At 43.8% G+C, this 14,411-nt stretch overlaps 2 protein-coding genes across 2 annotated transcripts; both read right to left on the bottom strand.

The window, feature by feature from the left end:
* Positions 1-8,527: 8,527 nt before the first annotated feature.
* LOC129720225 (uncharacterized) lies at positions 8,528-10,231 on the bottom strand. The gene has a single exon (XM_055671674.1). The coding sequence runs from the start codon at positions 10,229-10,231 to the stop codon at positions 8,528-8,530; it is 1,704 nt and encodes a 567-aa protein (XP_055527649.1).
* Positions 10,232-10,873: 642 nt separating this feature from the next.
* On the bottom strand, positions 10,874-11,950 carry LOC129720224 (uncharacterized). Its single transcript, XM_055671673.1, has one exon. The coding sequence runs from the start codon at positions 11,948-11,950 to the stop codon at positions 10,874-10,876; it is 1,077 nt and encodes a 358-aa protein (XP_055527648.1).
* Between the last annotated feature and the right edge of the window lie 2,461 nt (positions 11,951-14,411).

The following is a 14,411-nucleotide window of genomic DNA, read 5'->3' as shown; positions in this document are numbered from 1 at the left end:
TTATTACGGAAAATTTGTTCCTCATTTATCATCTAAACTTTTTTGCCTTTACCAATTGTTGAAAAAAGATGTAAAATTTATTTGGGACAATAATTGTGAAAAAGCTCTTGCAGCTAGCAAAGACGCTTTATTAAAGGCAAATATGCTAGAGTTTTATGACCCAAGAAAAAAAATTGTTGTTATTTCAGATGCATCAGGCTATGGACTCGGTGGAGTCATAGCACATATTGTTGATGGCATAGAAAAACCAATCTGTTTTACATCTTTTTCACTCAACAAAGCTCAACGTTCTTATCCCATTTTACATTACATTTTACAGCTTTAGCCTTAGTAAACACAATAAAAAGTTCCATAAATTCCTTTATGGCCAAAGTTTCACCGTTTATACTGACCATAAGCCACTGGTAGGCATTTTTGGGAAATCGGGTAAAAATGCAATTTATGTGACAAGGTTACAACGGTATATTCTGGAGTTGTCTATATATGATTTCGACATTCGTTATAGACCGTCAGCCCAAATGGGCAACGCTGATTTCTGCTCACGTTTTCCGCTTAATCAACAAGTACCTGTTGATTTTGACAAAGAATTCGTTAAGAGTATCAATTTGACACAGGAAGTTCCTGTAGACATTTCCAGAACTGCTAAAGAAACTTCTCAGGATTCATTTTTACAAAGATTATTATCATGTCACCAGAATGGTTGGCCTGAAAGATTTGACAAAGATTTGATAAATATCTATATCTATATCTATCGGCCCGACTTGGAAGTTATGGACGGATGCTTAATTTTTCAGGACAGAGTCGTCATTCCAAGGTCGATGCAAAGAGAAATTCTAAAACTATTACATTTGAACCATTCTGGAATCGTAAAAATGAAACAGTTGGCTCGTAGATTAGTATATTGGTTTGGTATAAACGCAGCAATAGAGTCTTTTGTCCACTCATGTGATATTTGTAATAGAATGGCAATAGTACCAAAAAATAAAAATGAAACACATTGGATTCCGTCAATTCGTCCTTTCAGCAGAATACATGCAGATTTTTTTTATCATGGTCAAAAAGTGTTTCTGCTAATAGTTGATAGTTTCTCCAAATGGATCGAGCTAGAATGGATGAAGTTTGGTACTAATGCTAATAAGGTAATCAAAAAATATATGTCCCTTTTTGCTAGATTTGGTCTGCCGGACGTGGTGGTTACAGACGGTGGCCCACCCTTTAATTCTTCTGAATTTTTTCATCATTTTTGAAAAGGCAAGGTATCATTGTGATGAAAAGTCCTCCTTACAATCCTTCAAGTAATGGACAAGCTGAGAGATCAGTCAGAATTGTTAAGGACGTATTGAAGAAATTTCTTTTTGATGAAGGGGTTAGGAAACTGGACACGGAGGACCAAATCAACTTGTTTCTTATCAACTACAGAAATTCTTGTTTACCAAAAGATGGTAGTTTTCCATCAGAAAAAATTTTAACTTACACCCCAAAAATTTTATTAGATTTAATTAACCCTAAGAAAAAATTCATACCAAAGAAAATTGACGATTCTTTTGATGATTTAATAGATAACAAGGACCGTAGTATTACAGGTAATACTGAAAAGGTCTTCAAAGATCCAATCACTAATCTGAAGTTGCGAGATACCATCTGGTATAAAAATCATTATCCGAAAGATATTTCAAGATGGATACCAGCAAAATTTTTAAAACGTTGTTCTCCTGCAACTTTTCAGATCAGTGTTGGAAACGTGGTGGTGCGAGCACACCGAGAGCAATTAAGGCTACCCAAGACGACTGAAGTTCGCCAAAACATAACGGTGCCAAGCAGGATGTTTATTAAACGAGGTCGAGTGGTTTGGGAGGACAGTTCCGAGGATGACTTCATTGGGTACGATGACGAGCTGGTGGAGTCAGCCACGAAGAAGAAACGCTCGGACGACCTACCGGATGACAAAGAACAATCCTCGCTGACATTGCGGCGATCTGAGAGGCTAAAAGGAAACAGAAAAAGCTACAAACAGTACAAGTAAAAACATGAAGAGTAGTGAGCAAAATACGACGTCAATTGGACGTTTTCAGTTTAATATTTAATCATTGGCTAGAGCATCTATGGATGCATTCTTGTTTTGTAAATAATTTAAATCAGCGGTATGTTGTCAAAGAACGCATTCGGTCTCATTTATATTTTGAGCGTCAAAGAACGCATTCGGGTTTAATATTAATGTAGTCTTTAAGACGTCAACGGACGATTTCTAACTATAAAAATAATACAAGTGTTTAAACACATTCAAATATTTTGTAAACTATCAATGTTATATTTAAAACTTTAAAGGAGGAAGAATTGTTATATCTACCAGAAAGGCTTAGTAAAAGTCAACACCTCGTTCGAACTCCCTCTCAAATAATATTATCATTTTTGTATTACACACTTTCGGAACACGCACACATATTAAAAACATGACTAATAAATAGGACTGAGCAGGACTCAGTCCGAGAAGTTGAATTTCTGATCCTGGAACCTTCGCTTGTTTTTTAATTAGTTTTCAACGGTATCACAGTTCCCTGCCCGGCGCGGTACTTTATATTCCAGTTCCCCCGAATGTACAGGGCTTCTAGGTCCTCGTCCAATGTATACAGCCAGCGTGTTCGTGGCCTTCCACGAAGCCGCCGACCTCTACCTGGTTCCCAATTTTCGCAATTCTTCTTCCAACATGTGTACTAAGTGACCCACTGAAGTCTGCCGTGTTTAATACGGTCTATAATATTCACTTCTCTATACACTTGGTACAACTCGTGATTCATGCGTCTGCGGCACACACCTTTTTCCAATTTCCCACCGAGAATTGTACGCAGCACGCTTCGCTCGAAAACTCCGAAAGATTTCCGGTCGCCCTTCTTCAACGTCCACTCTTCGTGTCCGTAGATGGCCAGCGGAAAGATCAGCGTTTTATACAAGGCCAATTTCGTCGACGTTTGTAAGTTGCGGGACCTAAGCTGGTTACGCAGTCCGTAAAAGGCCCTATTCGCTGCTGCAATCCGTCTTTTTACTTCACGGAAAACACCGTTGTCGCATGCAACAAGTGTTCCATTCCAAGATAAACAAATTCTTCAACAACTTTAAACACTTCCCCCTTTCACTGTGGTTGTAGCCACAGTTCCATAAATAAACTCCCGTAAACTGTTGCTATCGCCAGTTACGTTGATTTCCCCTTTTCTTTCATCTAACTTCTGGCAGTACTCTGCAGCCACTCCTTCAACTGATAAGCGTTGGGTATTGAAACGCAACGTTCTGTTGTTTCTTGTACTCGTGACGCTGGAAGGACCTTACATCCATAACGTTCGAGAAATGTCGACCGTCGACCAGCACGTGGTCTATCCGGAAGCAAGTGTCACCACTCGGGTGTTGCCAGGTGTGTTTGCAAATATTCTTGCATGCAAAGTAAGTACTGCTGATTGCCATTCCCCTAGCAGCGGCGAAGGTCACAAGCCGCAGACCATTGTCATTGGTGACTGAATGAAGGCTTTTCGTTCCAATAACAGGACGGAAGAAGTTTCCTATCTCAATCTGCGCGTTTGCGAAGACAATCTTCACATCTTATTTCGGGCACTCCCCGTAAGCCTTATCCGGGCTCTCATAGAACTCGTCCTCCATGTCATCGGGTATATCATTCGTTGGCGCGTAGATGCTGATCAGGCTGTAGTTGAATTTGCCTTTCATTCTCAACACAAAAATTCGGTCGCTTATCGGTTTCCACCGAATAACTCGCTTCATCTGCCTCAGCTTCATCTTTACCATAAAACCAACTCCACGTTCTGCTCTGTCGCTGACGTTTCGCGTGGAATTATTTCACGACCATTTTGAACGGTGAAATGATTTAACGAAGATCAGGAAGGTTTAAAATCGATTGATTTGTAATCCGATGATAATATATATCGGATTTATTGTTCACTAACAGGACTAATCATTCATTCTTGAAACAAAATGACTCTCTGAGACAGACAAATTTTTAAGCTGCGGCCAATGGAACGTATGAGAAAAAGTTGACCTTCGAATTTTCGTTTAGCGGTAGGGCTCAAAAGTTTCGTCTTCTCGGACCTAGGGAAATTGTGCCACGAAGCGGTTAAAGTTTAAATTTTTTAACTGATGACGAACGGCACAGGACACTGTTGATATCGAAATTTGTTTTTTTTTACATGCCAAATGTCTTAAGAATGCATAAAAGGTCGAGATATCTTGAGAATACTACAAGGTATACAGCCCTAGGGTTGTATGAAATGGTGACGTGGGACTGAACACTGTCAAATATCAATTCGTTTGTTCAGGGACATACGTATTTTCATTCTCAGCCTACTCTTATTTTTTTTAAAATATATTTAACAACGCTCAAAATAACTTTGTTAACACTTGGTGATATTGTGCCTGTAGTGTTTTTTTGTGCAAAAAAAAAAATATTTATTTGACAATGCACAAGTGTATCGTTGTTGTTGAAGAAGCACCAAGAATTTTTCATAATGCGTCTAAATCAGAATGAATTCTATTTCCTCAAGAACCAAATCCAACGATGCTTACGTTTTCATAATTAATGGTTCTGTCTTATTAAACTGTGATTAAATCAATATTATCATATGAATAATAATATAAGAGAATAATTTCGAAGCCGTTACATCCTCCTTCCTCCTTCAGCTGCCTAGAGCCGTAGTGGCTCATGTCTTATCAAGAATTTTCCTTCATTCTACTCGGTCCTTGTCTACTCGGGCTACTCGTCGCCAATTTCCTAGACGTCTCGATACTCGCAGATCCGCTTCAACCTGGTCAAGCCATCTAGCACGAACCGATTTTACCACACTGTCGTCCGGCATCCTTGAGACATGCCCGGCCCATCGTAGCCTCCCGACCTTCGTCAGGTGCACAATGGGAATCCCTCCAAATAGCGCCTGCAGCTCGTGGTTCTTACACGCCACTCTCCGCTTTCGGTTTGTACTCCATCAAATATTGTCCGCAACACTTTCCGTTTAAATACGGCCAGTGCGCGTATGTCTTCCGTGAGCAGCGTCACGGTTTCGAGTCCATAGAGAACTACGGGTCTAATTAGAGCTTTGCACACCGTCAGTTTCGTGCGGCGGCACATGCTCCTGGATCGAAGCGTCCTGCGAAGGACAAAGTAGGCTCGATTTCCAGCTACTGTTCGAGAAACTACCTGGAGGACCGTGGAAGGGAAGAGCCGGCTAATTCCGGGATCTAGCCGTGTCTTGATCACTATTTCGCACTATCTCCGATTGCGCGTATTGCGCCAATTCTGCCGATCTGGCAGTATAATATCACACGCGCCGAATATGTGAAGCCGTGCTGACTTTCGGTGGATAAAATACTACAACAAGTTTTAACTTAGAAAACGAAATATAGTTCCGACTATTTTATTAGGCACAATGATAAAAAGTGAACTGGTTTCGTGTAAGGTTTATTCGCTACTCACTATTTCTTATATACTGGACGATAGTAAGTCTTAGTGGTGAGGTTCAATAAGCCGATCGTACCCGAATTCTACCTACGATAACGATCGGGATCAAGTGAAACAGTGATAAGGCTATACGGGGGTGTAAGAGGGAGATAAAACTTATCGTGTTTGTGGATCACGTGTGGTTGCCAGTATGATGGCCCTAACATACCGCCCGCCTTGGAATCTGATGGATTCCAACTAAGACCTATCTATCTACTTAGCTTTCTATTTCTAATTAACATTGTATAATTGTTTGAAATATACCATACATTATTTAAAGTATAAACCAGAAGAATTTAATTGTATCGTTGTTTGTTGGTGTCTCTGGTTCCAAAATCGTTGCAGCACAAGTTGCCTTATGCAACCAGTGCTCGATGATTAAAGATGACGTTAGTTTGCAACATGCGGTGTCGCCTGCATCTATGCCGCTGCATACGGCATTGGTTGATCAGGAACATTTTCGGATAACAGTGACCATTGCTGGATATCCTCTGAAGTCCTGTATGTGGTTTTTTCATGATGTTGATGTTGACGTTGTACTACGATGAACTACGATGAACTACGATGAACTACGATACTGCTCCGAGTGCATCTGGGCTGCACGTAGTTGTCTTAGAATGGATCCCTCTTCCACGGTTGCATGCTGGTTGAACGATTCTACAAAAGATAGTGTGATTTTTACATTGAATTTATGAATTGTTACAGAACTCGCCTGGAGTGGAGGCCCCCTGGCCTCCACAGGCTCCTAAGCACCGAAAATATCGACAGGTATGTCGACCGAAAGTGGATGAATTACTCATGCTGCCTCGTTGTCTTTTCTATGCTGCGATCGTGCTGATGAAAGGTGCCAGTAAGGTTGGCCAAACCGATACCGGCGACCGATCGTGCTGACCGTAGCTGCCAAGCAATGGGCCCATTGCTTGGTGAAGTTGCTAAATGGATGACGCAGCTCTACGATGAATGGATGATATTTTGTGATGAGACTATGGTGGGATGCTCGAAAAACGAAAACATGCTCTTTTCCTGACTAGGACCATGTACCTAAACCGTGGACATGCAGTAACCGAAGACCAAAACCAAGTGATTGACGAAAGGGATCTATGATGAGCTAGACGACTCCGATGAGCGTTTCCGAATTGCGTCCTCAAAGGGGACGCACACGATGATGACTATGGGGGATAAAACATTCCTTAGGCTTTTTTGAAATTCATTATAAACAAATAACTTAACTGGACTGCGGGAGCGCTCTGTTTAGAGGCCCCCGCGGCGCCGAAGCACCTCGTTGGGAGTGAATTAATTCTCTCCTTGAAAAGATCGATTGTTGTCTAGAATAGGCAGCAAGCAGATTTTTGCTATGCCCCTACTGAACAGCCCGTCCTTGGTTCGGACCGTCACGACGCGGATATTGCCATCGGTGCCGTAGAAAACCTTCGCTACGCGACCTAATCGCCATTTCTGAGGAGGAAGATTATCCTCTTTGACAATCACCATCGTAGCAATTTGTATGTTGTCTCGCTTCTTGGTCCATTAAGTTCTACCTTGCAGATTAGACAAATACTCCGTTTTCCATCTCTTCCAAAGTCGCTGCACATAGACCTGACTTCGCTGCCAGAGTGACAACCGATTTTCCGGAATGTCTTCTAGATTGGGTTCCGGTATCGCTGTTAGTGGTCTACCGACCAAAAAATGCCCAGGTGTTAGTGCGGTTTAGTCGTGTGGGTCGTTACTTAGTGGAGTTAATGGACGCAAATTTAAAATAGCTGCTACTTGGTGAATAACGGTGTTAAGCTCGTCGTACGTTAGCGGATTGTTGCCGATCGTTCGTCGAAAATGACCTTTGACCGATTTTACCGCCGCCTCCCACAACCCACCAAAGTTGGGGGAGCGAGCCGGTATAAACTTGAATTCGATATCATCATCTTTTGCTGCTGCTACCATTTCATATTAAAATTGTTGATCATTAAGTTGTTGACGGAGCTCTTTGAGCTCGCGGTCCGCTCCAACATAATTAGTAGCGTTGTCGCACATCACCAGAGATGGTTTGCCCCTGATCGCCACGAATCTCCGAAATGCTGCCAAAAATGTCTGAGTGGATAAATCTGCTACTAGCTCTAAATGAATAGCCTTGGTTACGAGACAGACAAAAATTGCAATGAAGCATTTAACAGGAACGCTGCGCCGAACTGGATACCGCATGTAAAATGGACCGCACAGATCTACCCCAACGTTAAGAAAACAGCTGCCGGTGTGACACGAACGGATGGTAAATCTGCCATTATTTGTTCATGCAGTTTGGGTTTGGCTCGAAAGCATTGCACACACTCGTGAATTACTTTGCGTGCGATGTCGCGAGCTCGAGTAGGCCAGAACTTCTCTCGGACAGAGGCTATAAGCAATCGCTGGCCAGCGTGGAAAAGTTTGCGATGATAATGGTCAAGAATTATTCTGGTGAGTACATGCTTATGGTGTAGAATCATAGGATGCTTCCGAGTGTCCGAAATCGGAGCATTGGCAAGTCCCCCACCAATACGCAATATACCTTCTATCAATTGTGGATCATATGCGAGAAGAACGGATGATGATCGAACTTGTCGACCTTTGGAGTGATCTGAAATTTCTTCCGGAAAGCTTTCCTGCTGTGCCAATCGAACTAAAATCGTTATTGCGTCGTTACATTCTGCAATCGATAATGGTCCGCTCCGTCTGCTTGCCCGATTGCAGCGCTTAGCGTTATACGCGAACCGACTACTCCACGCAGTTAGATGAACCAGATTGTGAAAAGACGATCGTAGAGAGAACAATTCATTTGTGGGTCTCATGCACGCTGTTAACGATATCACCGATTTTTCTTCAAGGATCGTAGCATCTACATCTGGTAACATATCTGACCCTTTTGGCCAAGCAGACCGATCGTTGGAAAGCCATTTCGGCCCTTCAAACCATAGCGGTTGATACAGAAGCTGAGCGGGTGTCATTCCCCGTGAAATGACGTCTGCTGGGTTTTCTGCCCCAGATACGTGATTCCAAATACCGCCTTTAGTTATGTGCTGAATCTCCGAGTGATTGGATGCTGCTACAGACCTTTTCGTAAAGGTGACTCAAGGTCAGAGCAGACGAAAGCTTCAATCTTGGAATGGATTGCTTCTTCTTTTTTCGGCTTAAGTCTTCTAGCGGAGCAACCTTTGATTTTGACGTAACGAGGCGAGTCGTTATTGTTCCGTCAACCGATGTGCTTCTGAGATAGATACATGCTCCGTAAGCGGCTTCCGATGCATCACAAAAGCCGTGAATTTCCAACTCCGTCTTACTGCGGCTATATCCGGTCCAACGAGGTATGGAGAACGAATTAAGCGTCATCAAATTTCTGCGGTACTCAAGCCAGTAACTCTGTAGTTCTTCGTTCAACGGTTCGTCCCAATCAGTTTTTTGTTTCCAAAGTTGCTGCAAGAATATTTTGGCCTGCACGACGACTGGACCAATCAGACCAAGAGGGTCAAACAGCCGGGCAGCATCAGCCAAAACTATTCGTTTTGTGATTGGGGGGTTGTTGTTCCAGTTGGGAGAACAAAACAGAAAACTATCAGTCCTCGGTTCCCAAAGTAATCCCAAGGTTTTTACGTGTGAGCTGGACGAATCTAACTCCAGCATGATTCGTTCGTCAAGCAAATGATTTGGAAGCTCGGCCAACAACCCACGTTCATTAGAAGCCCACTTCCGCAAGCTGAATCCTCTTGAGTCTGTCAATTCTCTCATTTCGCGAATCAAGAGTTTGCCGTCTTCAATACTGTCTGCGCCGGTCAACATGTCGTCGACGTAAAAGTCCTCTTTTAATGCCTTCGCCGCTCGCTGATGCGTAGCTGCTCCTTCACTGCCCAACTGCGCCAAACATCTAGTTGCTAAGTACGGTGCGGAAGCGGTTCCATAAGTGACCGTAGTTAGCTCGTACGTCCCAATCGGCTCATCGGGGGTATTGCGCCACAAAATGCGTTGCAAGTGTTGATCGTGTGGGTCTACCTTCACCATGCGGTACATTTTTTCCACATCTGCTACTACAGCGATTCGGTGAAAGCGAAAACGAATGGAAATTGAAAGCAAATCCTCCTGCACTACTGGCCCAACCATCAGTGCGTCATTCAATGAAATACCAGTAGAAGTTTTGCAGGAGGCATCATAAACGACCCTCAACTTGGTTGTTAAACTATCGGGTTTGATAACCGCGTGGTGCGGCAGATAATATGCTGGGGAGGGTTCGGCTTCCTCTGTGGTAGGTCTCATGTGTCCCAGCTTCAAATATTCGTCAATGAAGTCCTTATACTGAGCCTTCCATTCTGGCTTCAACTCGAATCGTTCCTCAAGCCCTAGGAAACGCTTCAGTGCTATTGATTTGGATTCTCCAAGCTGCTTCAGGAGATAGTCCTTTATTGGAAGGGTCACCACATATTTCCCATCTTCATCCCGTGTTGTTGTTCGGGCAAACAAATCTTTGCACGCAGATTCCTCCGGAGAATAGGTACTTCTACTGTGGCAGGAATCTAGTTCCCAGAACCTTGTTAGTAAGTCGCGAATGTCGGCCGTAGCGCACGAATGAGAATGGGTCTTAGCACCGCTAACTAGCCTACCAGGAACTCGTCCAGAAACTACCCAGCCAAACACGGTTTGCTGCAGTGTGGGTCCATCTTCCGACAACTTCATCCTTTCGTCGACTAGCAAATCGTAATATAGTTCTGCACTGATGATCATGTCGATTGGTCCAGGCTTATTGAAGCAAGGATCCGCGATCTTGGCGCATTTACAGCTTCTACTACTTTCGTCGATTTGACCACTGAACCTCCTATTCCGGCTACGGATAAGTAACTGGCTGCCTCTGCCAGCTTAAGTTTTTGGTATAGGTTCGTGGTTATGAAACAGTACTCCGAACAAGAGCCCAACAATGCTCGAGCAAATCGAACATTGCCATAAGAATCTAAAACACGCACTACAGCGGTTGATAATAAAACTTGACGAGATGGCGTGTAAATATTTATGGATAAAGCATTGCTGTAATCTACGGGTGTACGCTTTGCAATATGTGGTGGGTGGTTGGTGCATTGCATGTTTGTGTGTGCGATTGGTAGTGAATTCGTGTAGGGTGTGGATGTGGTCTGGTGCTGTGTCTGCATGTGTGAAGTGTTCGCGGTTGGCGGTCTGCTCTGCGCGTTAGAGACGTTTGAATTGTTCTGCGACGATGATGTTGTCATTGCTCCACCAGAAGCGTATGATGTTTCTGCTTGCAGTGGTTACAGAAACCCTTTGTGCAGAACCGAACCAAGTGCGATGGAGACAAACAATTCAAACATAAACCGCAACGCTTCACCTTCTCGTACCGTTCCGCAACCTTCAATTTCAGGAACCGTTGACATTTAAATGCTGAGTGCATACCATCTCCACAAAATGGACAACGACCATTAGATTGCACTGATTTGATCGTCTAATATCAAGTTGGTGTTTTGTGGGTGCAATAGATTGCAAAACACTACACTGGTTTCGCAAAAACTCGATCAGTTCATCGTAAGTGGGAACCTCCTTCGAACTGTGATGAGACTCCCAATGTCGTAAGGTTGCTGAATCTAGCCGACAGCAAATCATATATACGAGTATCGTACCCCAGTTCGATGTATCTTCGCCAATCTTGTTCAGCATTTGTAAGTTACGGTCATATTCACTAATAGGATGACTAAGAGCATCGTAGCTCTCCCTTTTTATCGGTTCCTCAGCAAATAAAGCATCTAAATGGGCTTTAACGATAAGTTTTTTGTTCTCGAAGCGTTTTTGAAGGAGATCCCAAGCAATTCGATAATTCGCAGCTGATATCTCAATTGTTCCGATTTCTTGAAGAGCTTCACCCACGAGAGACGAGCGAAGATATGTAAATTTTTCTATGTCGGTCAGCTGATCGTTGCGATGTATAAGACTCTGAAACATATCCCGAAACGTGACCCACTCACGAATTCGGCCACCAAACGTAGGCAGTTTAATTTCTGGCAGCTTCACCTTCGACGAGGCACCTTGCACAGCCGGTGCTAATGCGGGAGGTTGTTGAATGAGTGTTTCTCCTACCGGTTTAGCTACAAGAAGTTGCAATGCCGATTTTAATTCGCAATAGTTATCCTCGGCTGTCTGTATGATGGCAACACTTTCCGCATCCCGCTTTTCAGCGAGCATGGTAAGCCGAGCTTGAAGACTCTCTGGAGCTTCTTTTGAGTCAGCGCTATCTTTCTCATCCCCTTCTTCCAGCAGAATGTCCATCTTGCGTCGAACGGAATATAGTTTCTTCATGGCAGCTTCCAACATCTCCAGCCTAGTTTCGATCTGAGACTCATACTTCTCTCGTTTGAATTTCTGAATGAACTGCTTCACACCATCGAATGTACTCCGAATCTGCCGTTGCTGCGACTTGAGATCCTTCAGGTCACCAGACATTATTATTTTCAATCACTCTCGAACCACTTTATTATTTTAATCGATTTTTAACCACTTTTCACTGCAGTCAATGTTTATAAATTCTACGAACTTTAGTTAAATTTATATCTTAAAGATCACTTTCCTTCACCTTGACAACGTCGCGATTTCTTACGTCCGCGGTTGACAGAGACAGACCAAATCGGAAAATTGACCCAGCGAGGAGAACCAACCAAGCGAAACACAATCACGAAAATCCAGCGGAAACCAAGACCAATCGTCAATCGAACTCAGGGACCCATATATCGCATGCAGTCAAAGAAATATATCAACCATTTTTATTCTTATATTTAATAATCAATCATGCACCACATGCTTTTCATGCAAAGTACTTCCCCGTTTATTCTCCAAATTTCGTGACTCTATTCGTCGGGATCCAATCGTTAACCGCCGCCGCCGTAGAAATTATGATGAAATCTGCTCCAACGTGCCGCGAATTTCCGGCTGACTACCGGGACTTCCACGTGCTGACGCTATAAATCGCGATGGCGACCAATTCCACAATGGCGGATCCAACCGCTGAAGCCACTCTTTCCACGATGGCGAATGTTCACTTTTACCACTATTGTTCTATTGTTCACTATAGGTCACTATGCCAACACGTGGCACACCTTCCACTGGTCCTCCGGTCCACACTATCCGGTTCGAAGGACCAAAAAATGTTCGAGAAACTACCTGGAGGACCGTGGAAGGGAAGAGCCGGCTAATTCCGGGATCTAGCCGTGTCTTGATCACTATTTCGCACTATCTCCGATTGCGCGTATTGCGCCAATTCTGCCGATCTGGCAGTATAATATCACACGCGCCGAATATGTGAAGCCGTGCTGACTTTTGGTGGATAAAATACTACAACAAGTTTTAACTTAGAAAACGAAATATAGTTCCGACTATTTTATTAGGCACAATGATAAAAAGTGAACTGGTTTCGTGTAAGGTTTATTCGCTACTCACTATTTCTTCTACACTGGACGATAGTAAGTCTTAGTGGTGAGTTCAATAAGCCGATCGTACCCGAATTCTACCTACGATAACGATCGGGATCAAGTGAAACAGTGATAAGGCTATACGGGGGTGTAAGAGGGAGATAAAACTTATCGTGTTTGTGGATCACGTGTGGTTGCCAGTATGATGGCCCTAACACATACGTCGTTGGACCTCCTTACTTGTGTTATTGTCGGCGGTTACCAGAGATCCCAAGTCGCCGTCCATGCTAACCGTGGAGGCGAATGTTGTCTTTCGAGCCACTTCCTTTCATATACTTGGTTTTCGACGCATTTATTTCTAGTCCACTTCTAGTCTGGCGTGAAGTTGACTACCTTTGCTGAAAATCGTGCCTCTCGTTTCGATGCCCGCTCGTCGGATAACACCCTCAAGGGTAATGTTGAGCAACGTGCAGGATAATCCATTTCCTTGTCTCAACTCTCTGGCAAGGCATTCTAGAGTGTCCCCGACACGTTCACGTGAGTTACTAACTCGGTCTTAGGTAGCTTTGATAAGTCGTGTAAGTTTATCTGTAAAACCGTAGTCGTGCATTATTTGCCATAGCTGGTCTTGATCGGCTGTATCATAAGCTGCCTTGAAGTCCACGAAAACATGATGTGTGGGCACGTTGTACTACCAGCATTTATGGAGGACCTGCCGGAGAGTGCAAATTTGATCCGTAGTAGCGCGTGCTAGTGTGAATCCCGCTTGGTACTGCCCTACGAGTTCTTTCGCTAAAGGAGATAAACGGAGGAGTAGAATTTGGGAGAGAACTTTGTAGGATCAGCGTTATGCCGTGGTAGTTGCTGCATTGTAGCCGATCGCCCTTCAACTCCTTCCATCCATTCCTCCGACAGTCTCTCTTCCTCCCAAATTCTAGAGTATACCCAGTGGAGTGCCGTTGCTAGTGCCTCTTTTGCATGTTTATAGAGCTCTGCCGGTAGCCGGTCCTTGCCGGCGGCTCTGTTGTTCTTGAGTGACCCAATTCCCATTCGATATCGGAACTGGGACACTACTGTCGTTGGTAGGCACTCGAAGGACAACTTCCCTTCTGTCTCCTTCCGTTGCTCCGCTATTGATGTGCTCATCGAAGAACTGTTACCACCTGTCAACCCCCTCGCACTCGCTTGTGGTCAGGTTTCCCTCTACGTCCCTACACATATCAGGACTCGGTGTGTAGCCTTTACGGGATTGGTTCACCTTCTCAAAAAATCACAGGAGGGTTGTGTGCAAAGCCACGACCGCAAGGTTAAAGTAGAATACTTTTACACAGCTCTACTTACGGCTGTACATTAACCTACGGCCGGGCGAATCGGTTCGCGCCGCTTTTCGCGTTTAGCCTGGCAGAGGTCTAATGCGCACGGCCAACACAATAGAAAGGTGTTTTCACATTGGAAATTAGACACGGATTTACTGGAAAAAGTGTTGGCAAATGCATCTA

Source organism: Wyeomyia smithii, chromosome 2 (genome assembly GCF_029784165.1).
Source record: "Wyeomyia smithii strain HCP4-BCI-WySm-NY-G18 chromosome 2, ASM2978416v1, whole genome shotgun sequence".
Classification (NCBI taxonomy): domain Eukaryota; kingdom Metazoa; phylum Arthropoda; class Insecta; order Diptera; family Culicidae; genus Wyeomyia; species Wyeomyia smithii.
The sequence above is the reverse complement of the archived record's forward strand: the minus strand, read 5'-3'. Positions and strand labels throughout refer to the sequence as shown.